The following is a 26896-nucleotide window of genomic DNA, read 5'->3' on the forward strand; positions in this document are numbered from 1 at the left end:
AGAAATACGATATATAGTCTTGGCACTATCTTGTCGGTAAGTCAAACTAAACAGAAGAATTTATATCAAATCCTAAAGAGCACGTCGTCGATCACTTAGAACAGGGGTTCCAAACTGTTCCTCTGTTGGGACACTTTGAGAATCCTGATACTTTGATGGAGCACCATGTTTATTCTGAAGGTTAGTAAAATTAATAAAATCTAGAAAAATGTGAGAAAAATCGTTTCATTCAGTGACTACTTCCACTTTAAACCATAACTTGGAGCGACGTTGGAGATCTCGTGCTAGGTTGATCGCTGCGATGGAACTGCCTGGCCAGAACACTGTTTTCGCTCTGGGCTGGTCTGCCCGGGACGTTCGGGAGTTCTGAGGTCTTGTGGCGTCTGCTTCACAGGGGCTGGGATCGCGGCAACCCGAACGACGTAGAAGTTGCGTGGTGCCGTCATCTCCTGATGTCTATGGTGCCACCGTAGATACAGCGCCGATGCATACCACAATGAGCATTTCAACTGAAGAGGAATTGACTTTAAAAAGGACAAACGCGGAATTTGTATAGGCATATAGAGGCGGAGGGAAAGTAACTACGAAGAAACCTGGATAGTGGAACAGGAAAGTACAAAACTGATAAGGGAAAGACAAGTACACAGGAATATAAGTCACATATAAATGAAGCAAATAGGAAATGCAGAGTACCGAAGGGTGAAATGGCTGAGGAATAACTGTGAAGAAATAAAAAAAGAAATGGTCGTTAGGACTAATTCAAAGTCAAAGCAGCCTTCGGTGAAATTGAAAGCAAAAACCTTAAAATTAAGAATGCAAGAGGAATTCCAAAGTTGAGTGCAGATGGGGAAGCGAATAGGTGGAAAGAGTACGCTGAAGATCTATACAAGGGGAGGGACTGTCTGATGAAGTGATAGGAGAATTGTGCGACAATACAATAAAACTGAGAATCAAGTATCATAATTTAACAGAGCTTTGGAAGAATGTCGGTTAAATAAGTCAGAAAGCTTAATAACATCAGTCGCCTAGAACTTAGAACTACTTAAACCTAACTAACCTAAAGACATCACACACATCAATGCCCGAGGAAGGATTCGAACCTGCGACCGTAGCGGTCGTGCGGTTCCAGACTGAAACGCCTAGAACCGCTCGTCCACAGCGTCCGGCTAATAGGTGAGGAGTGGAACATGACTATACGTATTTCACAAGAGATGGGACACTATGAGAGGACATGTGTTGAGACATCTAGAAATAACGTCCATGGTATTTGGGGGAGCTTCAGACGGTACAAACTGTAGGGGAAGAAATAATTTGAATATATCCAACAAATACTGAGGACACTGGGTGCAAAGTGGTTGGTCCAGGAGATGGGCTCGTGAGAAACATTTTAGAAGGCTGATAAAAGATTCGACCTATTAGTCTCTGGCTATGTGTGTCTGAATTCATTCGGTATCTGTTGTCATATACAGGATGCTCTCGAAGTGTGTAGAGAATGTAACGATATAGTGTACAGAGAATGCTGAATGGAGGCGACTCGGTATGTACCTTTCCTTCAGACAGAAAAATATTTATGGAGCTATCGCTATTTTCTTGTAGCTCAGTAACAAGTCGGTAAAAGATCAACTAACTTATATGTAAAATTGACATCGAGAAAACATAAAATCTTTGATGTTAAATTTTTGTCTTTAAAATGTGTTTTTCCTGAAGGTAGCCATTGGGTACGAATTGATAAACCACCCTCCATTATTACGTCAAGAGGCCTGTTATAATTAAGTACCTGATTGATGACAATCAGTTTGGCTTTATTAAAGGTAAAGAACAGAAAGAACCAGTTATAACTTTGCACTTGATAGTGGAAGCGAGACTGTATTTGTCATTCTAGAAAATGCCTTCGAAAACGTGAAATGGTGCAAGTTGATCGAAACTGCGAGAAAAATAGCAGTAAGCTACAGGGTAAGAGCAGTGATGTGCAGTATGTGCAAGAACCACGAGGGAGTAATAACAGTGGAAGAACAAGAATGAAATCCTCGGATTAAAAGAGTGTAAACAGTAAAGTAGTCTTTTGCCCCTACTGTTCAATCTATGCATCGCAGAAACAATCAAGAAAATAAAATACAGGTTCAACTAAGAAATTAAAACTCAGAGTCAAAGGCTATCAGTGATAAGCTGTCCTCAGTAAAACTGAAGAACAATTACAGGCCGGCCGGAGTGGCCGTGCGGTTTTAGGCGCTACAGTCTGGAGCCGAGCGACCGCTACGGTCGCACGTTCGAATCCTGCCTCGAGCATGGATGTGTGTGATGTCCTTAGGTTAGTTAGGTTTAATTAGTTCTAAGTTCTAGGCGACTGATGACCTCAGAAGTTAAATCGCATAGTGCTCAAAGCCATTTGAACCAACAATTACAGAATCTGTTGAACTGGATGGTCTAATGAGAATAAAATATGGATAGAGAGCGAAACGGAGAAAGAGAAGCAGCAGATATGAGAATAGCGAGAAACTTAACATTAAAATTGGTCATCATGAAATAGACGAATGTAAGGAGTTCTGCTACGTTAGAGGCAAAATAATCTATGGTGAGCAAAACAATGATGGCATAGTAGTGAAACAGAATAAAATCGAAGTGTTTTGTGGTGCTGGAGAAGAATTTTTCAAATCAAGTGGAGTGATAAGGTAAGTAACGAGGAATATCTCTGCAGAATCGTCGAAGAAAGGAAGATATGGAAAACAGTGTCAGGAAAAGGGACGGGACCATAGGACAGATGTTATATCATCAGGAAACAACCGCCCTGGTACTAGACTGATGGTAGAGTGTTAAAACTGTAGGGGAGAACAGAAACTGAAGTACAGTCAACAAATAATTGAGGAGATAGGGTGCAAGTGCTACTCACAGATGAAGAGGTTTGCGCAGGAGGGGAATTTGTGGTTTCCTGATTCAAACAATTCCGAAGAATGACGAGTCAAGAAACAAAAAGAGGTACCTGTTTCAGGCAGCTGCAGCCGGGGCAGAATGTCAAGGAAGACTCCGATGGCGAACCGGTCTGTGGCGGTCAAGGGCGTGGCTGTCGCCTGACTCACGGCCGGACCCGACCAGAAACTACGTCGCTCCCTCTAGGCTACTAGCTCCTCACCCCTGCTATACTTTGGCGGGTCGCCAGTGGACGACTCTCTCCAATTTTCCAAGCTTCATAGTAGACATCTTGTCTGCTTTGACAGACCAACAATCCTGGAGGAAAAAATATCGCCGTCAAATGGTAAACGTTTATAGTACGTCAGTGTTTCATTTCTCAATGTTTTTGCACAAGTAGAAAAATGTAAGAAACTGACAGTGATGTAGGTACTTTCGTGTAGAAAATCTTGGCAACTGCAATGTTATAAGATGTTTGAAAAGAGATATTCAGAAACCATGGTACTTCCATCGAACCAAATGATGAAGATGGAACATAGTGCCTTGTGTGGCGGCTAGCTGTAGGATCTGATCCTGAGCCACAGTTTGAGTGCAGTAACTCACACACAACCAGCAGTTAATAGGACTCCCAACCTCAGACACTGGTTACTTGGTCTCTCTGTTCGCGACTGTTATTGGAAGTGTTTACGTCACGGAAGTCACGTAGAATACTGGACAGTTCTTACACATGTGCTGTACGCTCTGTAAATTTATACCGCCATAAGTCTGCATGACTGTTGTCATTAAATGTACAATATTCTGAGTGATCAGACCGCGCCATTCCCAAAACATATAACCACTTGCATTCTTGTAAGGGCAATATATCATTTGTGTACTGTTGCCGTAACAGGTCGAATTACGTGAGACTATGTAAGTACACAAACAGTTTATCGACAGCCCCTGAGTCTACATTCTACCTAAGGCGTGTGTCTAGTGGGAGAAAATAAATTTTTGAATGTGTATTGTTCTCAGATCAAAGTTTTTCACTCAGTTACGATATCTTAAAAGAGCAAACATTATTATATTAATAATTTTTATTATTTTCGCATCGTTCCAAACTAAAATTATTATCAGGTCCAAAAATACACTGACGGAAAAAAACCACAACACCTACAAGTAACTAATGCAGAGTAACGGAATTTATGGAATACATTTGTCTATGTAAAATATTTAAGTGATGAACATTGCTAGAGTACAGGTTAATGTAAGCGCGAGATAAGACATTGCAGATGAGAAATACTGGTACATTAAAAACCGGTTTAACCTCGAGAATGTTGAATGGGAGGTTGCAAACATGTATGCATTGTGTTGTGCAAGTACCAGATGTCAGTTTGTAATATGTAATTCCATGCCTGTTAATCTTGGTAGATCAATACTGGGACGGTTAATGCTGTCTGTGGATGACGCTGCAGTTGTCCGATGATGTCCCATATGTCTTCGACCGGAGATAGACCTGTGATCGAGCAGACCATGGCACCATGGCAACACGTCGACGCTCTGTTAAACATCTTGGTTACAAGTTCGGTAGGTGAGCGAACGTTATCCTGTTATAAATAACCCCTGGATTGCTCGTAACGAATGGCAGCATAACTGGGGTGAAATGATTATCTGCAATTTTTGCAAATGTGCACTTCTACTGCTTCAGCTACACTGCTGCCAGTGCTATAATTCTGAATAAATAATAAAACAGTACTAAATCAGTACAACTGTCATTCATTACGTTATCTGCTATAATCTACTGGTATGACTAAAAATGTCAGTAGAAAAACGTCAAGTAACAAAAGCATCGACATCAAGATGAATTTACTCGATACCAAGGTCAATACTTTCCCCTTGTTCTAGACGTACGTGCCACGCTATGTGGAATCTGAGAATCTTACCCGAACTCGTTTCCGGCAATGCTGCGCTGGTTGCCTACCGGCGCCTCCCACAAGCAAACTGCAGGATCCAAAGATGCAGCTAAATTGCACAAGTTGCAGACAGTTAGCACACTCTACATTAAGGTTGCGTTGTAACAATTCAATTAGTTTTAGTCAAATATTTACAGAAATATTTCAAAGAATAACACAGGTTCGAATTATCAGTCGTTAAAGTGAATTGGTAGGAGCCTGACAGGAAAGGTGACTTACCGTAATTTGTGCAGTGTCATTCCAAAAATTTACCATGAGCTATTGAAAATGACAGCACTTGAAACCAGTTTAACCATTGAGATATTTCATTAAAGTACTTCACTGCAATAACCTTAATTTTCAAAGAACTTAATTTTTAAACAAATGTGCTCGCTTCTGCTTTGTGTCGGTAACTGGGAAAATACTGAAAAAGGTGACTTTTTAATGTGACTGGTTTGAGGAGAGGTGGGGGAATCCAGCCACTGAAACAAAAGTGAAATGCATGATGAGTATTGATCAGGTGTAAATACAAACTGGGATAACATAAGACAGGATAGGTTCCACTAATCCCATTAAATATTGTAAATCACTGTGCTTCCACACATATCTCTGTATTTGAATTCTTACAGGACAAACATGAGACTCACATTTTCTTTTTATTCCCACAACTTGCCAAATTATTGCATCACATTCTAACAGCTTTAGCCTGTCGTGAGCCTGAGTTACTTCTCTGCCTTCCAAACATTTTCCATGACCTCGTAAGCTTTGTTTCCTCTTGCCTTTGGGAAAGACAGTAAATATGAGCTCCCGGGTTGACACTGTTTTAAAATTTGAAATAACTGAAAGTATTGTAGCACTGGTCTCTTCATTGCATTGAAAATTAACATCCCATACTACAATAAGTTTACATGCCCATATTGCTATTAACAAGCCTAAAAATTAAGATTCTAGCCAATGACTGAATAAGCCCAACGGGTAACGTTATAGAGAAAACTGAAAGTAAAGCATAGGTGCAGTGTTAAGGTTGAGTTGCGTCAGCAATTTGTGGAATATTTAGCCTTAGAACAAACTTGTTTGCAGAAGAACAGGTGAAGAAAATGCATTAAAATTACAAAGTATAACGTAGCCCTGTTCAGTTGAAAACGATTTGCGGTGATATTCCACTGTAGTGATAAGTCTGATGAAGTGAAGGTAGAAGTGTACACTTGTGCTAAAATATGTATTATCTCCTCCACTCCCCATGTACCATGGAAATTGACATTGGTGGCAATACAGATAGTTGTACCGTAGGTGGAACCACAATGGAGGGATGTGTGTTGAGAGGGCGGACAAACGTGTGGTTCCTGAAGAGGACCTGCAGCCTTTAAGTTGCAAATATGTTAATTACAGGCATCGCTGAACACAAAATTTTTGACAGCAAGATGGCTCCGGGTGCGTTACGAAATCAATGCGACGCTAGTTTGTTTGAAACTGCAGCGCGTTTCTTCTTACAAGTTGAGTGAAATAATTTAATAATACCTTTTGCGGGATTTATAAGTACGCTGCAGCAAGCAAATCGAGTGAACTTAAACTTTAAAGCATATTCTGTGCTATGATTAAAACTGTTAAAAGGGATCCATGGATCCTGTAGCTGCAGTTCAGATTCTAGAAAATGTCGAAAATGACAACATGGAGTAACAGAACAAAAATCCTTCAAATGGCTCTGAGCACTATGGGACTTAAGTGAGGTCATCAGTCCTCTAGAACTTAGAACTACTTAAACCTAACTAACCTAAGGACATCATACACATCCATGCCCAAGGCAGAATTCGAACCTGCGACCGTAGCGGTCGCACGGTCTCAGACTGCAACGACTAGAACTGCTCGGCCACATCGGCCGGCGGAACAGAACACCAAAGCTGTAAAAGCGAGCGCTAATGAGCTTGAAGCGGAAATTCATGCAGACCCTATACAAACAGTTCCACAACAAACATCTGCAGCACCAGATTCTATGACTTCAATACTCTAAAAATCAGGAAATATGATAGAACGTAATTTCGAACTTATGGCACAGCAACAATCTATTCAAGTAAAGAACGGTTTCAAGCTTATGGAACAAAATCTCGATAGTAAACGAGGCATGCATAAAAAACAACAGGCCTACCAATTGAGAAACAATTTCGGGCTCATGGCACGAATCTTGACAGTAAAATAGATACACGAATAAAGTAGAATTTCTAGAAAGTAAGACCAGGACAAAAAAGACTATATCCGATCACATCTAGAAGAAAAATTAGAAAAACCGGCCACGAATTTCGCAGCAGATAGTACCTGACATAAATGTATTACAAGAAACTACTGCACTTTACTGCTGACAATACAATTATCAGGTGAAGCGGGCACAGTGAAAACAAAACAGACCAATACGAAAACTTATATACAGCACACTGCGAACAAGTTATAAACTTTAGCTATGGAACACATGAACAAAATTTTTTACACGATGCATCAGGAACTGACAAATTATGTTTCCATGTGGCTGAAAGTGCAGGAAAATCATATAAATGCATCTCTTATCACCGAATTACGTGTCGCAGCACAGAATGTATGTAAATCAAGAAACAGTACATGAATGTAGAACCCCTAGTATGAATTAAAACAAGAAAAAGCACAAGTCAGCAACTTTCGGGAAGGGATAGCCGCCATAAGGGATGTAGTTCATGAACCATCAATAGTATGTATAGGTGATGTTTCGTAACGCATCTTGGATGTAGGGAAGAAGCTGGACCAGTTAGTTCTAGCACTGATAGTACATTTGACCAGATGGGGCAAGATCAACTTTATCTTCAACATTTGTTGAAAAAAGCCTATTTAAACAAAGTTATTTCAGGCATTCATACCAGAAAATAAGTCATTCCATCCCGTTGTCTTCATGAGAAGTTTCAAAGGTGTCTTACCACAAACGTGGAATGACCAACAAAAAATAAAGTTTGTCATGGCATACATACATGGTGACGGGTAATGGACGCACCGACAAATGCGCAACATATGCAGAATTCGAAAGGGCCCTCCTAAATAACGAATGGCCTGTGCCAAATCAAGAAATTACAAAAAAAAGTAAAAATAAAAAAAAGTATACGATCTGGAGTTCTACAATCCAGTACAAGGCAACTATAGAAAATATTTTGAGCGCTACTTAAAAAAACTCGGTACTGGGACGATCCGATGCCGCACGAATGTGTAATTCAGTTATTGAAGTCCTAGTTGCCAGCGCACGTTATAGAGAAACTCGTAGATCCGCAGGAAGATAACGTGTGACACTTCATGTACGTTCTGTAGTCGTTATATTTGATACACAAGGACGTGAAGTGCAGCCCTGAAGGGGGTGGTGGCGTATCAATGCCATCTACAATGGCAATAGCAATCATGGTCATAACGGAGGTTGGTATAGGACATATCAACACAAACAAACCGGGACAAAATAATAACCTTCCGAAATGGACTGGCGTCTGAATCTCTCACAAGGTTTGAAAGGGTATAAGTTCTTCATATTTTTGGTACCTCTCTGTACAGACTCTGTAGGAAGAAATATTCATTTCCTACATCGCTACATAGCATATAGTTGGGTTTCCAAATTGTCTTCTTGCACTGCCCAGCGAAGTTTTAGAATGTAAACCTTCACACCCGCTGCGTCCCATATTACAGAATCGTCGTCTTGTGACAGAGAGACCACTGTGTTGTTCTCCTCAGCCGACTCCAGCTTCAGGGGAATAGACTGCCAGCTGAACCAGTCTTCCGCAGTGTCGTCTTCCTCCAGGCGTGTGGCAAGGAAAGTGAAAGGCCGGTCACCAGGTTTCCACTACTTGGTCTATCGCTTCTCGCCGGGTGGCCGCGACGACACATGCCACCAGCTCCCTATGACGTATGCGCCTGTGCCGATCAAGTTTTTGCTCATTACTGATACATATCCATCTGGATATTGTACTAATGAAATGGTTATCAAAACAAAATAACATTATCAAGTTGTTTTTACATAGATAAGGGTCCTATTATGATTTACAAACGTGTATCCTATTCTAATTAGCATGCCCAATACTGCAAAGAAAAAAATGAAAAATCTGTGGATAGATGTAATTTGTTTTGCATAATACTCAACTTTTTAAAGACATCACGATATTTCTACAAGTCAGAAAAAATCATAACACCAAAAAAATACCTAATGCAGAGTTGATATGATGAGGAAGAGCGTAAAAACATGTGCAAGTACACTGATCGGTAAGGTACATAACCAACTTAGGATCCCAGAAGACTGTGAGCACTGCGGAATAATCTCCACAGCAAATTTCATACCTCCATTTTGTTCATTTTTATAAATGTGTTGTGTTTGTGAACCTATTGTTCACAGATTTTGACGGTGAAGCGTGGGGTACACAAATCAAAGGAAAAATAGTCATCGAAAACAGGGTTAAGAACACGAACATTACCTGATTATACATACTGCTGGTGACGGTCTTTTTATAGGTATTTTACACATCTTGTCTTAGGAAAATGCACACAATTACAGGCCTATATAATTGACGTCAAGCGTTTGTAGCATTATGGAACATGTTTTATGCTCAAGAATTATGATGTTTTTGGAAAAAGAAAATCTCCTATCAACATGGATTCAGCAAACAGAAATCTTGCTAAACTCATCTCGCTCTTCGGACCTGATCTGTGACTGGATTCAGGACTTTCTTCATGTAGAACTTAGCACGTTGCTCGTAACGGAACGAAATCGACGGATGTAAAGACAATTTCCGGAGTACGAAAAGAATGTTTCATGGTGTCGTTAGTGTTCACAATGTATATGAAAAGGAAAAGTCGGAAGTTATTTAAGACTGGTCGCAGATGACGCTGGTGTCTAGAAGAAAGTAGCACGCCAGAAGGCTGTACCGATTATCAGAATGACCGGCAGAGGTTTGATTTATGACGCAGGCTGTGACAGTTGACGCTGAACGTAAAAAAAAATGTAACACATTGCGCACACATATGAAAAGAAATCCACTACTGTACGACGACTCTATTGCGGACAAACTGCTGGAAAGAATACCTATCTCAAAATATCTAGCAGTAACAATCCAAAAGTGGCCCTAAGAGCCGGCCGGTGTGGCCGAGCGCTTCCAGGCGCTACAGTCTGGAACGGCGCGACCGCTACGGTCGCAGGTTCGAATCCTGCCTCAGGCTTGGATGTGTGTCATGTTCTTAGGTTAGTTAGGTTTAAGTAGTTCTAAGTTCTACGGGACTGATGACCTCAGCAGTTAAGTCCCATAGTGCTCAGAGCCATTTGAACCATTTTGACCCTAAGAGCAATGGCGACATTTAACAAACAGTTAGAGAAGCAAATGACAGACTGAGATGCATAGGAAGAATCTTAACGATGTAACATATCCCCTAAGGAAGTGGCTTACAAGGCGCTTGTTTGACCGATTCTTGAATATAATCCGCCTATCTGGGAAGACAGATAGAGAAGATCCAATGAAAAGCGGCGCGTTTCGTAACGTGATCATTTAATTGGTGCGAGAGCATTATAGAGGTGCTCAACTAACTCTAGTGGCAAACGTTTCAAAAGGTATTGAGAATCACGGAGGGATTCACTATTGAAATGGCGAGAAGCTTATTTCTGGGAAGAGTTGGATAACATATTACTTCCTGCCACTTATACGAGGGTCACTCCAAAAGAAATGCACAGTATTTATGTAAAAATACAGTTTTCATTCTGCATGTGTGAAAGTTTTATAGTGTGTAGATACATCCTTCCCGCTTGTTTCCAGACTGAGTTCAACCTGTTCCCGTGAGTGGCGCCGTCACAGCATGTCTTCAAGATGGCTGCTAGACTTGACGTTAGTCACAAGCAACGTGCTGTCATAGAATTCCTGTGCTGTGAAAACGAGACAGTGGGATACATCCACAAGAGATTGAAAAAGGTGTATGGAGATGCCGCTGTCGATCGCAGTACAGTTAGTCGGTGGGCAAGCAGGTTACTTGATGAAAGCGGACATGGCTGCATACACTCCAGACAATGTGCATGGAGTTAACGAATTGATGACTGCTGACACACGCGTCACAGTGAACGAATTGTCACGCTATGTTGGGATAGGGGAAGGAAGTGTTTGCAGAATACTGGAAGTGTTTGCGTTAAAAAAGTTTTGTGCCAGGTGGGTTCCCAGGATGTCGAAAGTGGCTCACAAAGAAACGAGAAAAACGGTATGCAGCGAACTTTTGGAACAGTACGAGAAGGGTGGAGATGAATTTATTGGAAGGGTTGTGACAGGTGATGAAAAATGGCTCCATCGTATTTCACCAGAGAAAAGAGGCAATCAATGGAGTGGCATAATGCAAATTCACAAAAAAAAAAAAAAAAAAAAAATTCAAAACCACACCTTCTGCTGGAAAAGTTATGGCTACGATGTTTTTCGATTCCGAAGGCCTCCTGCTTTGGACATCATGCCAAGTGGAACCACCATAAATTCTGATGCATATGTGACGACACTGAAGAAACTTCAAGCTCGACTGAGTCGTGTTCTACCACATCGGCAAAAGCAGGATGTTTTGCTGTTGCACGACAATGCATGGCCACATGTCAGTCAAAAAACCATGGAAGCGATTACAAAACTAGGATGAACAACACTGAAACACCCGCCTTACAGTCCTGACCTGGCTCCACGTGACTATCATCTCTTTGGGAAACTGAAAGACTCTCTTCGTGGAACAAGGTTTGAAGATGATGACTCGCTTGTGCACGCTGCCAAACAGTGGCTCCAACAGGTTGGTCCAGAATTTTACCGTGCGGGTATAGAGGCGCTGGTTCCAAGATGGCGTGAGCCAGTTGAGAAGGATGGAAATTATGTGAAAAAATGAAAATATTGTTCCTAAAGGATGTATCTACACACTGTAAAACTTTCAAACATGTAGAATAAAAGATGGATTTAAAAAAATTGTGTGCATTTCTTTTGGAGTGACCCTCGTATCTCGCAAAACGAGCACAGCGAGAAAATGCGACAAATTAGACTTAATAAGGAGGCTTACTGACACTCATCCTTCCCATGCACCATTCCCTAGTGAAACAGGGAAAGAGGGATCAGTTAGTGGCGCCAGAATTACCTTCGGTCGCCCACAGTGAAGCGGCTTGAGGATTATGATGTAGTCGTAGAATATGTTGAAGCGCCATTAAGACGAACCCAAATGCCAGCGACTACAAAACATTCATAAGGGGCGTGTTGGGGATCTTAGGTAAACGTTCATACACAGACGGAAAAAATTGCAACACTAAGAAGGATGTGTGCGACATAAACGAAAGGTGGTTGATGTGTTTCTACATCTGAAAGATGATGTCTATCCAGATTTCGCACCAGTCACATTAGAGTGACGCTAGTAATGTAATGGTCGTGAGCGTTAGTTACCTCCGCGAGTAATTTGGTGAGTTGATGTTAGTCAAGAATGCATTGAAGGCGACATGAAAGCCGTTATCAGCAATTAACTGAGCTTGGACAAGGTCGTGTAACAATGCTAAGATAAGCTGAACGTTGCTTCTGCGATACTGCAGAAGGACTTGGCAGGAATGTAGCCACTGTACGTGACTGTTGGCAGGGGTTTTCACGTGAAGCCACGTGGCACTGCCGAGAGGAAAGACCATCGTGCTCGGTATGAATTTGGCGCTTCTTACTGTATCTGCAGCAGTACTCTCTGCAGCGGTCGGCGCTACAGTGACACAACGAACTGTTAAAAAAAAAAAAAATAGGTTACGGCTGGTCCCGGCGGAGGTTCGAGTCCTCCCTCGGGCATGGGTGTGTGTGTTTGTCCTTAGGATAATTTAGGTTAAGTAGTGTGTAAGCTTAGGGAATGATGACCTTAGCAGTTAAGTCCCATAATATTTCACACACATTTGAACATTTTGAAAAAATAGGTTACATCGAGGATAGCTCCGAGTCAGGCTCCCTGTAGCATGTGTTTCACTGATCCCAAATCACCACCATTTGCGACTGCAGTGGTGTCAAGCGGGAGCTTATTGGAGAACCGTTTGGATATTTTCTGTTGTGTTTTCATTCTCGTTTGCGGCCCTCTAGTCTCTCAGTCTCATAATATCTTGTACGTCTCCAGCCTGCTGAATTCTTAACAAATGTAGACAAAACATTATTATGTAAAAATATTCCTCATCACATCTGACAGGTCACAGCTTTGAGTAGCATTGCTGTTGACAGTCGTTCGTCTCTACTCACTAGTGTTCTCTTGTTGTCCCGTTGCCCTTTACATTGCTTGTAAGACAAGAGATTTCGCTTACTACTCAAGAACGTGCATATTTTGTGTTCTTATAACAAAATAAATAAAAATGTCCCCATCGAACTGACATAAGGCTGAAATGTGCGCATGACGTTGAACGTCTCAATATACTCAGTTCCAAATAAATACTGTCCAACCACAACTCTGGTGAGGACATCAATACAACATATGTATCAGGTCGTCAAAAAATCGGTCCTCTTCCGCGAAAAAAAAAAATACTTATCACTTCCTACACAAACTTCTTACCAGATAAAGGACAACCAAGCAACTCATGAAATACTAACACTACCTGTCTGTGTTAGTGTGCAATCTTCCTCTTCTGCAGTCAGTCTGATACGAACTACGAACTCGTACATTGCTACTTTCCTAGCTTAAATTTAACAACATAAACTCATTAGCCGTCGTCAATGCATTCTGATAGCTACCTATGTCTCTTCTCCTTGACCACGGAAAAATATCAGCATTCCAAGACATATCTTCTCTCCCCGTCTTCCTGATTACTTTTAATCCTAGACCATGTACCACAACTTATGCACAGATTATTAAGCATCACCATACACCTCCAAACGTTGCTAGGCATTTTAACATTTTCACTTTCTTATTTAGCACTCTCTCTCTTTGTCCAAATAACATGTTCTCTTTCATACATTGCTTTCCCGAAGTTAGCAACGTGTAACTTACTCTGAGAAGGGTTTAATATGACCAATGTGGCGTAAACCAGCCGATTTCTTCTTTCTACAATTTCATTTTCGATATGTCGTACTCATACTCACGAAAGTTTATTTGGTTCATTCTTACATGTTCTGCAGCTGTTTTGACAGCCGTACCCTCTATTAAGATTAGGTCATGTTGCGATGAGCTATTGCCGTGATCCTCACTTCCTGGATTCAGTGACCTGATTTTTATAGTTTCTGCGTATTCTTTCTCTTCTTGTGGAGTAGGTCCATTCTGTTTGAAACGCTGACCATTGTTATGGTAATGGTAATTTCTCCAGCCTACCCTCTGCGGTGTTTGATTACGGAAATGACTTCACATGCTGACAAACTTTTGAAATTATTTCTCCCACAGGTGCTCCTTTCCTGTTTTTGCACTTGTTATTGCAGCATCGCGGAGACCTTCGGAAGCTTTTGTGCTCTTTCCTTCATACCCTAATAATGTGCTCATCAAAAGCAAATTCGATTTCATGCAGTGTGCTCTTGAATGCTTTCATACTTTATGGCTGCGAGTTTCTAGTACCTGTTGGAAATTTGTCAGAAGTTTCATATAGTAGTATGAATAATGTTACTTGGGCTGCAAGGAATTTATAAGAATAGGTTCTTCTCAACAATCACCTCGAAAAATTTCACAGGACTCTTGCATCTTGATGCTATTATCCTTGCACATTATCATATTGTCCTTTACACGTTCTAGTGTTTCTTACGACCAGTATTTCATGAGGAACGTGTCTCTAGTTAATTCATGATACGAGCTACAAGTCATAGCTATTCCTCTCGTTCTTTCCACTGACACTCCCTCAAGGTGTGCACAAAGGAATTCTAGTTGATGTGTTAAAGGCCAAAGAGGTGGTAATGACAGATCAGATTACGCTACCGAAGTTTTAAGGTGAAGCATTTTCTCAATATCCCAATAGTTTTGGAATTTCCATACTGGTATGAAGTGTTTGTAATCGAATGTGTCTTCTTCTCTTCTGCGCGACCTCACAGCTCTTCCCGACGTTCTCATCTCTTCTCATTGAGACTCTACATGAAGGGCCGGCCGTAGTGGCCGTGCGGTTCTAGGCGCTACAGTCTGGAGCCGCAAGACCGCTACGGTCGCAGGTTCGAATCCTGCTTTGGGCATGGATGTGTGTGATGTCCTTAGTTTAGTTAGGTTTAATTAGTTCTAAGTTCTAGGCGACTGATGACCTCAGCAGTTAAGTCGCATAGTGCTCAGAGCCATTTGAACCATTTTCTACATGAAGGACAGATATCATCATTACTGTTCCCGAATTACATTCGCTCCCACCGACACCACAACTTTTGCTCAGTGGCATGCAGTGGCACGTATCACTAGAAGCAGTTTCTGTTCCTTCTGCTAGCGATTCCATCCTCCGAAGTTTGCTCTGAATTTTATGTGACTCATCCTTTCTTCTCTTCTGTCTTTTATCCTATTCTGCTTGTCTGGAACTAAAGAAATCACCACATACCCTGTCATTCTGCTACAGGTACTGGGTTAGTAACGTCTGAACACCATAAGCTACAATGACTTGCCTGCCAGTGCTCTGTCCACCCAAGCGATTTGCATCCCCTGGGAAGGAGATGGGCATCCCATCTGCCATTCTTCCCGACTTCCGACAGGAGCTGGTACGCCTCCAACCCCCTGTGGCTCGTTCCGTCAGGCCTCCCGAGAAGATGCCAGTCTCATGTTCACAGCGGTCCTCGCTTCTAAAATAATCCAAGGATGTGATTGAAGTTATCAACACCAAGTTAGATTATAAGAGAATTAAGGAAAAGAAGTGAACTCACCACATCGTGTCACTGTGATAATAAATATCCCATTAAACTATTTCAACTCTCCTACATTTGCATAATTAAAGTTGCCCGAATAATAAAAAGAAAGCCGTAGAGGGGTTATCCACGTTTCGGTGATGCAGTTCAAACGCCAATGACTAAACAGCTTCCTTAAAAAATAAATATATTTTCCTGTGTTGAATTTAGTTCTTCAGACTTGCTAAAACTCTTTTTCCGTGACCAAATTTTGATGAAGTAATGCCTCTATATTACCCCAAGCGACGTCCAAGTTACATGAGAATACCCCATGAAAATTCTTTCATAGTTTTGGAGATTAGCACGTTCAAATACAAAACAGACATGACAGTTTTAGATATAATTATAAATCACGATAGCCGGCCGGTGTGGCTGAGCGGTTCTAGGCACAGGTTCGAATCCTGCCTCGGGCATTGATGTGTGTGATGTCCTTAGGTTAGTTTAAGTAGTTCTAAGTTCTAGGGCACTGATGACCTCAGATGTTAAGTCCCATAGTGCTCAGAGCCATGTAAATCACGATATCTTTTTTCGCGCAATACGATTTTGTTGAAATAAAGCCTATACGTTCCTCAAGTTAGTCTCAAGTTACCCACAGAAATCCCATGAAAATTCACTTAGTGGTTTCGTAGATTGGCGTCTTCTCTTTTAGATATAACTTTAAATTACCGTATATTTTTGGAATCATCGGATTTTGATAAAATAAAGCCTTTGCGTCGTCCCGTCTTACGCTCAAATTACCTCTGAAAACCCAATGAAAATTCTGCTAGTAGTTTTGGAGATCAGGGTGTTCAAAGAGAGAAACAGAGAGACTTCATGGTTTTACAGTTCTCTTATTAGTGCAGATATAGATTATTTTTCTTGATGTGTGCGAGGTAAAATCGACTAAGATCCCGTGAGCGCTAGTTGAATATAAAATTATGTTTCTCTTTGGTTTTGGAATGGAATGGACTACGCAGTCAAGAGAGCTATGATGGAAAAGAAAGCAGCCAGATGCAGTAAATTAAGTACTGATTAAGGTGATAAGGATTGTGCCAAATAGTCAAAGCAAAGCTAGAATAAGGCTGTTTACATGTATGTTTGGTGTATGGGTATTAATATGAGAGTTCCTTTGAATATTATTTCACAAGGTAATTGTTTTGGAACGAGATGTGCATTCACCTTTAGGTTAAAAGTGGTAAACTGGAAATGCTATATGCGTTGAAATGGGGATTGAATGACAATCTTTAATGCCCAACTAACTTGAGGTTTATTTACGTAATAATTCCATAAAATTTTCCTAATATTATGACGATACTTCCAACATTTCCACGGAAATGCAAAGAAAGGAATACTGCATTAATTAGAAAGATGACCTTACTTAGTAACAATAAAGGAAAGATAGGCTGACACTTAATAAAGTTTTGTTATGCAGACAGGCAGGATGTGAACTTAGGGAACCGCCGGAGTCCAGTTCTGGTTTTTGTAATCTCTGTCCTCAGTTGCATAAGAAAAGAGAAGGGCTTGGAACAGCAGGCTGCATAGGCAAGTGGAGAGGGGGGGATCTACAGAGGGGACAGGAGTTTCCCCCCACCCCTTTTTCTATCAGCATGCATTACCCCTGTAGAAATAGGAAACTTGGCGAGCAGCTTGCCCTTCTCATCTATTTGTAATCCATCGACTGTCGAGGCAGACAATACTACAAGAGCTAGAGTCTGCTTCTAGTGCTGTAGAGTGGAAAAAGTGCCTGAAAAGTGAGTGATTCATAGAAATGGATAAATAGGGAAGAAAGTTTTAAGAGGCTTGTCATTTTTTTTAAAAAAAGCAAAACAAACAGGTAGCTTATATATATAACTTCACGTGTGAACATAAAGTTGCCAGTCAATGAATAACATAATGTAAAATTGAAAACTTCCAGTTTTTATTGTTTTCTAAGATATTCATTTAAACTATCTCGTATTTGTACACTGACAACAGTGTGACATTTTAATGACTATACAATTAACACAATCTGCCATGATAAGCTACAAATTCAGACTAAAGCGACGAATGAGAATTTGTACTAAGGTTGGGATTTGAACCCGAGTTTCCTGCTCACTAGGCAGATGTAGTAACCACTACACCACCCTGATATAGTGGCTTTGCGCAACTTTTCGGACTACACTGGCACGCCTCCCTCCTCAATGCAAATTCCCATTTACACCTCAACCTACTTGGTATTCCCCTTGAACTCGAACAACACTGCAGAAGCTCTGAAACTATACTGGAATATCACTTCAGCATCGAACGAAATGCGGGATCCTGCCTGAAATCCAGACACATGTGCTTTAATAAAATGACTTTGTGGTTCCAAAGACCTTTTTACGCCTGAAACATCTTTGATGTATGTATGCAGACTGAAGTGACAGATGAAAATTTGTACCAAGCCAGGAATCAAACCCAGGTCTCCTGCTCATTAGGTAAATGCACTAATCACTATGCCATCCTGGCACAGTGGGTTGGCACAACTAAAGGGACTATGCTAGCATGCCCTCTCCTCAACCCAAATAGTCATTCACGTCTCAGCTCACTTAGTATTCCCCCTAAACTCGAGTGAGCAGGACACCTGTGTTGGTAGAAATTTTCATTCATCGTTTCAATATGCATGTATACATTACAGATGTTTGAGCAATGAAAAGGTCTCTGAAATGTATAGTTTCATTTGATTAAAGCACCTATGCCTGGGTTTCAGGTATTCCCCTATTTCGTTCGATGCTGGGGTGCTATTCCAATACAGTTGGAGAGGCTCTGCAATGTTGTTCGAGTTTCGGGGGGAGGGGAGGGGGAACAGCAAGTGAGCTGAGTTGTGAATACGAATTTGGATTGAGGAGGGAAGTGTGTTAAGGTAATCAGTAAAGTCGCGCAAAACCATTTGCCAGGATGTTGAAGTGGTTAGCGCATCTGCCTACTGAGCAGGAGGTCCAGGTTCGAATAGCGGCCTTGGCACAAATTTTCATTTCCCGCCTCAGTCTGCTTGTATACATCATAGATTTGGAGACTTGAAAAGGTCTCTTGAAACATACAGTCTCATTTGCGATGGTAAAATCGTGTCTGATTTCTGATGAGTGTTTCAGTAGCAGTAAGAGCACTGAGAGGAATTTTCTAGCTACTGGTGGAAATTGGTGTAGTAGTCTATGTCATCATTGAAACAAGTTTAGAAATATATATTTTTGCGAGAATCGAATGTATACCCGCCACAATCAGGATACTTGTATCGATATGTTTTGGCATTCCACTTAGGCAAGTGATTAGTAGACTCACTTTATCTTTCTCGTCTCTAGTTGCTGCTGAATGTTATTGCTTGGTCTACACCTCTTTCCTCGAGATCTTCCTATGTCACAAAGACACTGCACCACGTCATTCCTGAACTGTTTCTGATTTGAAGGTTCCTCAGAGTATTTTTTCCCCCATGAACCATGGACCTTGCCGTTGGATGGGAGGCTTGCGTGCCTCAGCGATACAGATAGCCGTACCGTATGTGCAACCACAACGGAGGGGTATCTGTTGAGAGGCCAGACAAACGTGTGGTTCCTGAAGAGGGGCAGCAGCCTTTTCAGTAGTTGCAGGGGCAACAGTCTGGATGATTGACTGATCTGCCCTTGTAACAATAACCAAAACAGCCTGGCTGTGCTGGTACTGCGAACGGCTGAAAGCAAGGGGAAACTACGGCCGTAATTTTTCCCGAGGGAATGCAGCTTTACTGTATGATTAAATGATGATGGCGTCCTGTTGGGTAAAATATTCCGGAGGTAAAATAGTCCCCCATTCGGATCTCCGGGCGGGGACTAGTCAAGAGGATGTCATTATCAGGATCGGAAATGTTGGAACACGTGAGGCAATACTAACCTTACGACTTATCTTAGAAGCTAGATTAAGGAAGGGCAAACCTACGTTTCTAGCATTTGTAGACTTAGAGAAAGCATTTGACAATGTTGACTGGAATACTCTCTTTCAAATTCTGAAGGTGGCAGGGGTAAAATACAGGGAGCGAAAGGCTATTTACAATTTGTACAGAAAGCAGATGGCAGTTATAAGAGTCGAGGAGCATGAAAGGGAAGGAGTGGTTGGGAAGGGAGTGAGACAGGGTTGTAGTCTCTCCCCGATGTTATTCAATCTGTATATTGAGCAGGCAGTGAAGGAAATAAAAGAAAAATTCGGAGCAGGTGTTAAAATCCAGAGAGAAGAAATAAAAACTTTGAGGTTCGCCGATGACATTGTAATTCTGTCAGAGACAGCAAAGGACTTGGAAGAGCAGTTGAACGGAATCGACAGTGTCTTGAAAGGAGGATATAAGATGAACATCAACAAAAGCAAAACGAGGATAATGGAATGTAGTCGAATCAAGTCGGGTGATGCTGAGGGAATTAGATTAGGAAATGAGACACTTAAAGCAGTAAAGGAGTTTTGCTATTTGGGGAGCAAAATAACTGATGATGGTCGAAGTAGAGAAGATATAAAATGTAGTCTGGCAATGGCAAGGAAAGCGTTTCTGAAGAAGAGGAATTTGCTAACATCGAGTATAGATTTAAGCGTCAGGAAGTCATTTCTGAAAGTATTTGTGTCGAGTGTAGCCATGTATGGAAGTGAAACATGGACGATAAATAGTTTAGACAAGAAGAGAATAGAAGCTTATGAAATGTGGTGCTACAGAAGAATGCTGAAGATTAGATGGGTTGATCACATAACTAATGAGGAAGTATTGAATAGCATTGGGGAGAAGAGAAGTTTGTGCCACAACTTGAGCAGAAGAAGGGATCGGTTGGTAGGACATGTTCTGAGGCATCAAGGGATCACCAATTTAGTATTGGAGGGCAGCGTGAAGGGTAAAAATCATAGAGGGAGACAAAGAGATGAATACACAAAACAGATTCAGAAGGCTGTAGGTTGCAGTACGTACTGGGAGATGAAGAAGCTTGCACAGGATAGAGTAGCATGGAGAGCTGCATCAAACCAGTCTCAGGACTGAAGACCACAACAAACAACAACAGAGTATTTTTTCATCAGTTGCATTAACTTATACAAGATACAAGAATTTATGACTGAAAGATCAAGCAATTGTTTCGACGATGCGGTGAGCTGTTAGTGGCATAACTTAACAAGGAACATGTCCATGTAAGCTACTCGCAGAAAAAATTAGTGTTTCAAGACTTTCTTTTTTATATTCAGGCGAGAAATCATTTTAAGAACTTGTACAACTATTTAATTAATTTGGGTTTATTGTAGGATCATCATTACAGTTTGTGACAATAACACAGTGCTCATCATCACACCCAGAAATCAAGCTAATAGTAACCTTACAGTCCCTCTGCAGCGTCTTCCTTTAGCAAATCACTGTGACTGAGCAATCGATCCATAATCTAAAACTCAATCTTAAATAATACTAATTAACTGCCATAGTAACTGTACCACCCTAGAAAATAACATAAAACATATAAAGTAAAGCACTGAATGAGAATATTTATGTAGAAGTCATGACCACGCAAAATAACCTAACCTGTAAAATGAGTCAACATTCACAAATGTTGTACATGCGAAACATACATAAACTGACAGTTTAGTGAGAAGTTCAATAATTTGGACAGCTTTTCTTGTTGAATTGATTCTACATATTTCCTTTACTTTGTGTGATAACCATATTTGTGATAATCATATTTTTGTGTGATAATCATATAAAGTGAAATTAAGAAAAATGCTGACTCTATTATTTCCTTTGGACTCAATGAAAGAGGCTGCCAGGAGTCCGCAGTACAGTGAGCTACTGCTTACCTTACATTAGAGACACTCCAAGAATTTGAAGAAAATAAATACCGACAGCCGTAATTTTATGAATTATTTTATTTGAAAGTCTTCAGGCTCCTGTATAAATCAACAAAATCAAGCTTACAATAGTCAAAAAAATCTGATAAGCAACGTCAATTGTCCTTATTTGAAATGAATTAGCCATACACACACATTAGTAAAATATATAAGAAGAGATATCAAAGATATCAAGATGGTTAACTAAAATGCATGTCACACAAACACTTGTCAGAGAATTTTTTGTCGTACAGCCATTCACCATATTAATAAAAACAGCTTACAATGCAATGCTAATGAAATATAAAGTAAATGCCTACGATCGGAATAGTAATTTTTTTGTAGTGTATAGTGTGATTCACGTTCATCATATTGACCAGTAATAACATATTTGACACAAGAAAATGTAAACCTGGAAGTCATCGGCAGAGTAAACTTTCAAGTTACATATGCTGGAGTAGAAGCATTGAGGAAGTGAAATCTGAAACTCAGTCCACTCTTTCAGTAGCCATCACTATGTAATGTAATATGAAAAGTATTGTTGTAAAAGTCTTGTTAATCATTATAAACTGTAATAGCATAGAATAAATTATTTTACGAAGAAAACTGATCTCTTGAAACGTGAGAACAGAGCCTCAGTAAAATGAGTATACGAATAAAGGACCAAGAGAAGCTATATAATATAAATAAGAGAGGATGTGAAACAATATCTGTCAAATCAAAGCTGGCCCAGAAAGACTTAAGTGGTCGTTCTCTCTGGGAGCTGTTCGATAGCGTAACGGTAGCGAAATAACTTGAAGGTGGTTCGTTGACCCCCATGCCAGTCACTTAATTGTGAATTGCGGAGTAATCATGATGATGCAGGTGTAGATATGTGTTCTTGCAGATGAAATATTTCCCCAATTAGGAAGATATTTGTAGCAGTTGCATATAAAATCGTGAAAATTGTATCTTTTATTTTCTCAAACTTCCCTGAGTTTTTCCTTGATGAATAGACGGCGCGATTCCATAGTTTGAATCATGCGACCCATTGCGTGTCCCATTATGTCAGAAGGGTTCGCATCAACTCATAATTTTTTTAAGAGCGGAAATTTCAGACTGGGAAAAAATGTTGTAACTCCTCAGACAGAGTCATGTTAGTGTCGTACCTGACCCAGACCTAAATACTTCGTTCAGTGGCGCCTTGTACATGTCGAGTACCTTAGAGTCAGCTGCTGCTGGAAGAAATTGCCACAGCATAACCTCAGGGCATGCAAGGACAAGGTTTTCACTGTAGGACTTGCTGACAAGGCTGTGGCGGTTATGCAAGGCCATCACTCCTCCCCACCCCCTCCCACACCAACCCTACCTAGCACCTACCACAGCTAGTATAGATGTTGACGTCAGCACCGCAGCCCCCATCCAGTATGCTATAAAAGCAGACGTCGAGTGGAGCAAAGCATCAGTTCCAGTTAGAGCAACTGCGAGCAACCAACATGAAGACCATTGTAAGTACGCCAAAATAGGCCTTTGCTCTTAGACCCAACGTCCTCTATTATTTGTCAAGTATATACCATCCACGGTCGCTCCTTATTGTTTTCATTTTTCACTCTCTACAGCTTCCTCTGGTTCCATGGAAGTTATTCCCTGATGTCTCAACGCAAGCCCTGTCCCATTGTCTAATTAGTTTTCCACATATTCCTTTGTAAGTCTGTTCCGTCATTAACTTCCTCATTTTATATCTGTCTATTTACCATTCTTCTGCAACATCATATCTCAGACACATCAATCATCTTCTTTATGCGTTTTCCCACAGACTATTATTCACTTCCATGCAATAGTGTGCTCTAGACGAACATTCTCAGAAATTTAGTTCTCACATTAAGTTCTATGTTTGATGCAAGAAGACATCTTTTAGTGAACATTGCCCCCTTTGCCTGTGCTACTGTGCTTCTTATATCATTCTTCTGCTTCCAAAGTAATAAATATACTTCACTCCATCTACTGTATGGTCTCCAATTTTGAAGTTTATTAGTAATCTCATTTATGCTACTCCTCTTATTTCTGTCTTTCATAGTTTTACTTTCACTCCATATTATATTATTTAATGCTGGACAACTAGCCACTCCATATTGATTTCAATTGCCACCTTTCCCTACACTTCACTTCCGCTATATGGCCTTATGACCAGAGATAGTACTCTATTTGGTGTCGCAGATGCTGCTGGTGTGGTTCAGTTTGGCTGCCTCTGTCTCTAGTACTGCCATTGAAATCGACTTGAGCTGTTTGAACAGTTTACCTCACAATCTGAGAAACTTGTGGTTCTGTTCGATCTAGCGATTTTCGTTGGTACTATCACAACAACTTTCTCAACGTTTTTAATTCACTGTGAACTGTAATAATAAGACACAGATTGAAACATGCATAACAAAGGCAACTGATAATATACAAAGATTGCAGTTATGGTTGTGTCTAATTCTGGAACTTTCGCTCGTCCTAAGATCTAGTAACGTCTGAAAGTACAAATCTCTAAAACGGGTCTTGCTGTTGTAGTTCATTCTCGCGAAAAAATTACAGTTACCTTATTACGATACATATCATTTGTTCAGAATTTATTTCTTGATAAATTTGTTTGTTTGTTTAATCTTAATGTTGCTGTGCAATTGTAAAACTGATTAAAATCTAGTAACTTTTATCAGTTACTGTAATGTGTGAACAGGGATTGAACTGCTCCTTGTCCAATTACTTGACAAATCATTAACGTCCTTTATAAACAAACAAAATATTATACTGTGTTCAGTCACATAGTATTTTTGGGGGCATTTATGTCTGTGTCCGATATATTTACTTAAAAAGAAAGCTACATGTGTATACATTCATACATACCAGTATTGTATGAGAACTCGTAAATTTATTCAAACACAATAGGAGTGTGTGCAGTAACAGGATTTAATGCCATTTCCTCCTCAGTTTCAAGAAATCGTCAAATTTTAAGTGAGCCATAGCTATTGCTGTGGCTAGTTCGTAGTTACTAGCCTCTTGCACTTGAACCATGCCAGTCAAATGGCATGCGATTGTTCGAATAAGCTCGCTACTGTCTGGAATGGTGCAGCAGATGTGAAATCTCAAGTCTGTTCAAATGCGAGTATCATCTGGCAGGCCCCGATCTGCACTCTTTGACGAGAGATGTCACTTCCCTTTGCACAGAAGCTGCTAGTGTTGGTGGTGCTGGCTTCACCTGTTACTCTCTGACCAGCGATGTTACCCCTGTTGTGTGTTTGCAGGTGCTGCTACTGGTGGTGCTGGCGCTGGTGGGCGCTGCTCTGGCCAACCCTTTCCCTCTGCCACGACCCCAGGAAGGTGCTGCTCGTGAGGCACTGCGTCCCAGTGAGCAGTACTACTACCCAGGCTACTACGGATACCTCTACGGCTGAGCAGGCATACACTGTGACAGATGCTAATGACCACGTTGGATTTTGGCTGCAGTTCATTTGTTTCAATCCACAGACACATTTTGGCAAATCGTATGAAATAAATTTTTTTTCTCTGCTTTATTTCGGCCTTAATATTATCCTGTGCGAATTCCAATTCCTCCTCCTGTTGATGTGATGCAGCCATACATCCAAGCAATATACTTATACGAAATCTCATTTCAAGTATCTAAATTACACTTGTGGAAGAAAAGACACCTATCCCTTTCATCATTGACAAACCACTGACTCAAAGCTCTAAACGTGAAGATTCAGAACTCGGGGTATTGAAAGATGAACGGACATGTTCTCTCCAGAAAAGTATCGAGAAATTTACAGTAACACTTGACATGTTGAAGAAGTAGTCTATTGTTTCGAGAATTAAATTTTGGTCTGTAAACAATGTACATATGCCAGAATTCCATTGTTGGAAAAACTGCTTAGAGCGATTTACGCGGTTTCTTGATACCAGAGACATACACAGGAGGCTACCAAGGATCTGATCATTAGTGGAAGAGTGAGGGAAAGAGGAAAAGGAACACAATTTCTTACAGAATAAAACTGTAAAGTATTGAACGACTTTCTGTAATCATGAAGTATACCAATGTTATCACTGCATGTTAAGTTCCTGCTAGCTACTACGTACGTTACTGGGGTATAGTTTGCTTAATTTCGTTAAATTTGTTTTGATGTAATGCAAGTAAAGTTGAGACATGCCCAGTTTCTTTTTTACACAGATATTCTTATTACCTTTTGATACTTTATCGTAAAAGAAAACAAAAAGTCGCGAATTGTAGACATAACACTATGGGAAACTTTTAGAATCCAGAGCCTTCTACTTTTTAGTTGTGAGGAGAATGGCAATGAATGGCTGAATGGATTTCACAGTTCACTTCAAGTGGCCCTGGGACCATTTGCCGTAGCTAATATCCATTACAGATTGCAGGTTACTTCCATCGGTACAGCTGTCTGTGTGATGTATTAAGACATGAGATCCCTTTACGAAGGTCAGTTCTTTCTGTGGAGGAGAAAGGGGTATTTCGGATGGCTCCAATTCTCCAGTGACACTCACTGGAATTTCCTTTTATACACAGGTGGTCTCATGCATTAGATGAGCTGCAGATGTCCACTGCAACAGAAGAGTGTTGCAACAGGTTGTCTATTCATATTGTATACTATAGACTCAGCAGTATTTGGCTTGTAATGTGGCAACTACGCATCCAGCCAAAAAATTTAATATTTCAACTCTGAGTCAGAGGGTATATAGTTGAGGGCCACACCCACACCACCATCATTACATTTCTTTTTCTCAAAAGCCCACAAAGCTCAAGCAAATATAAAACAACTTTATAGCGTTCCATTTCACCAGAGTAATAAAAGTTTACTTTAAATATCATCAGTGAGGGAATAGATCTTTCTTTTCTAGATACACTGCTTGTTTTTTACTTTGTTTGTCGTAATTTTTGGTTTACCATCCATGTAAGATTGTTTGTGATACAGTCTATGGTTTCAACGATACGATGAGTTGTTAGGGGCATAATTTAACGAGGAACTTGTCCATTCTCAGCCATTTGTAAGCTACTCGCAGAAAAAATAGCTGTTTCAAAATTTTCTATCTTAAATTCACCTGAGAAATTATTTTAAGAACTTGTACAACTATCTAATTCCGTTTGGATTTACTGTACGATCATCATTGAAGTTTGTGTCAATAACACAGCGCTCATCATCTCACCCAGAAATGAGTCTAATAGTAATCTCACAGTCCCTCTGCAGTGTCTTCCTTCAGCAAATTACTGTGATTGAATAATCGATCCATAACCTAAAACTCAATCTTAAATAATAGTAATTAACCACCATAGTAACCATACCACCCTATAAAACAACATTCAACTTATAAAACAATGCACTGAATGAGAATATATATGCAGAATTCGTGACCAGGCAAAATAACCTCAGCTGCACTACGAGTCAGTATTCAGGC

General features: G+C 40.5%; 1 protein-coding gene across 1 annotated transcript in view; it reads left to right on the plus strand.

Moving 5' to 3' along the window:
• The window catches only part of LOC124789157, a 154861-nt gene that overhangs the window by 105991 nt on the left and 21974 nt on the right, over positions 1-26896 (plus strand). Inside the window, exon 4 of the mRNA XM_047256451.1 lies at positions 24730-24969. Coding sequence (XP_047112407.1) covers positions 24730-24969 — 240 coding nt within the window. The remainder of the gene's footprint in view (positions 1-24729; positions 24970-26896) is intronic.

The sequence above is a fragment of the Schistocerca piceifrons genome, chromosome 3 (genome assembly GCF_021461385.2).
Source record: "Schistocerca piceifrons isolate TAMUIC-IGC-003096 chromosome 3, iqSchPice1.1, whole genome shotgun sequence".
NCBI classification, from domain to species: domain Eukaryota; kingdom Metazoa; phylum Arthropoda; class Insecta; order Orthoptera; family Acrididae; genus Schistocerca; species Schistocerca piceifrons.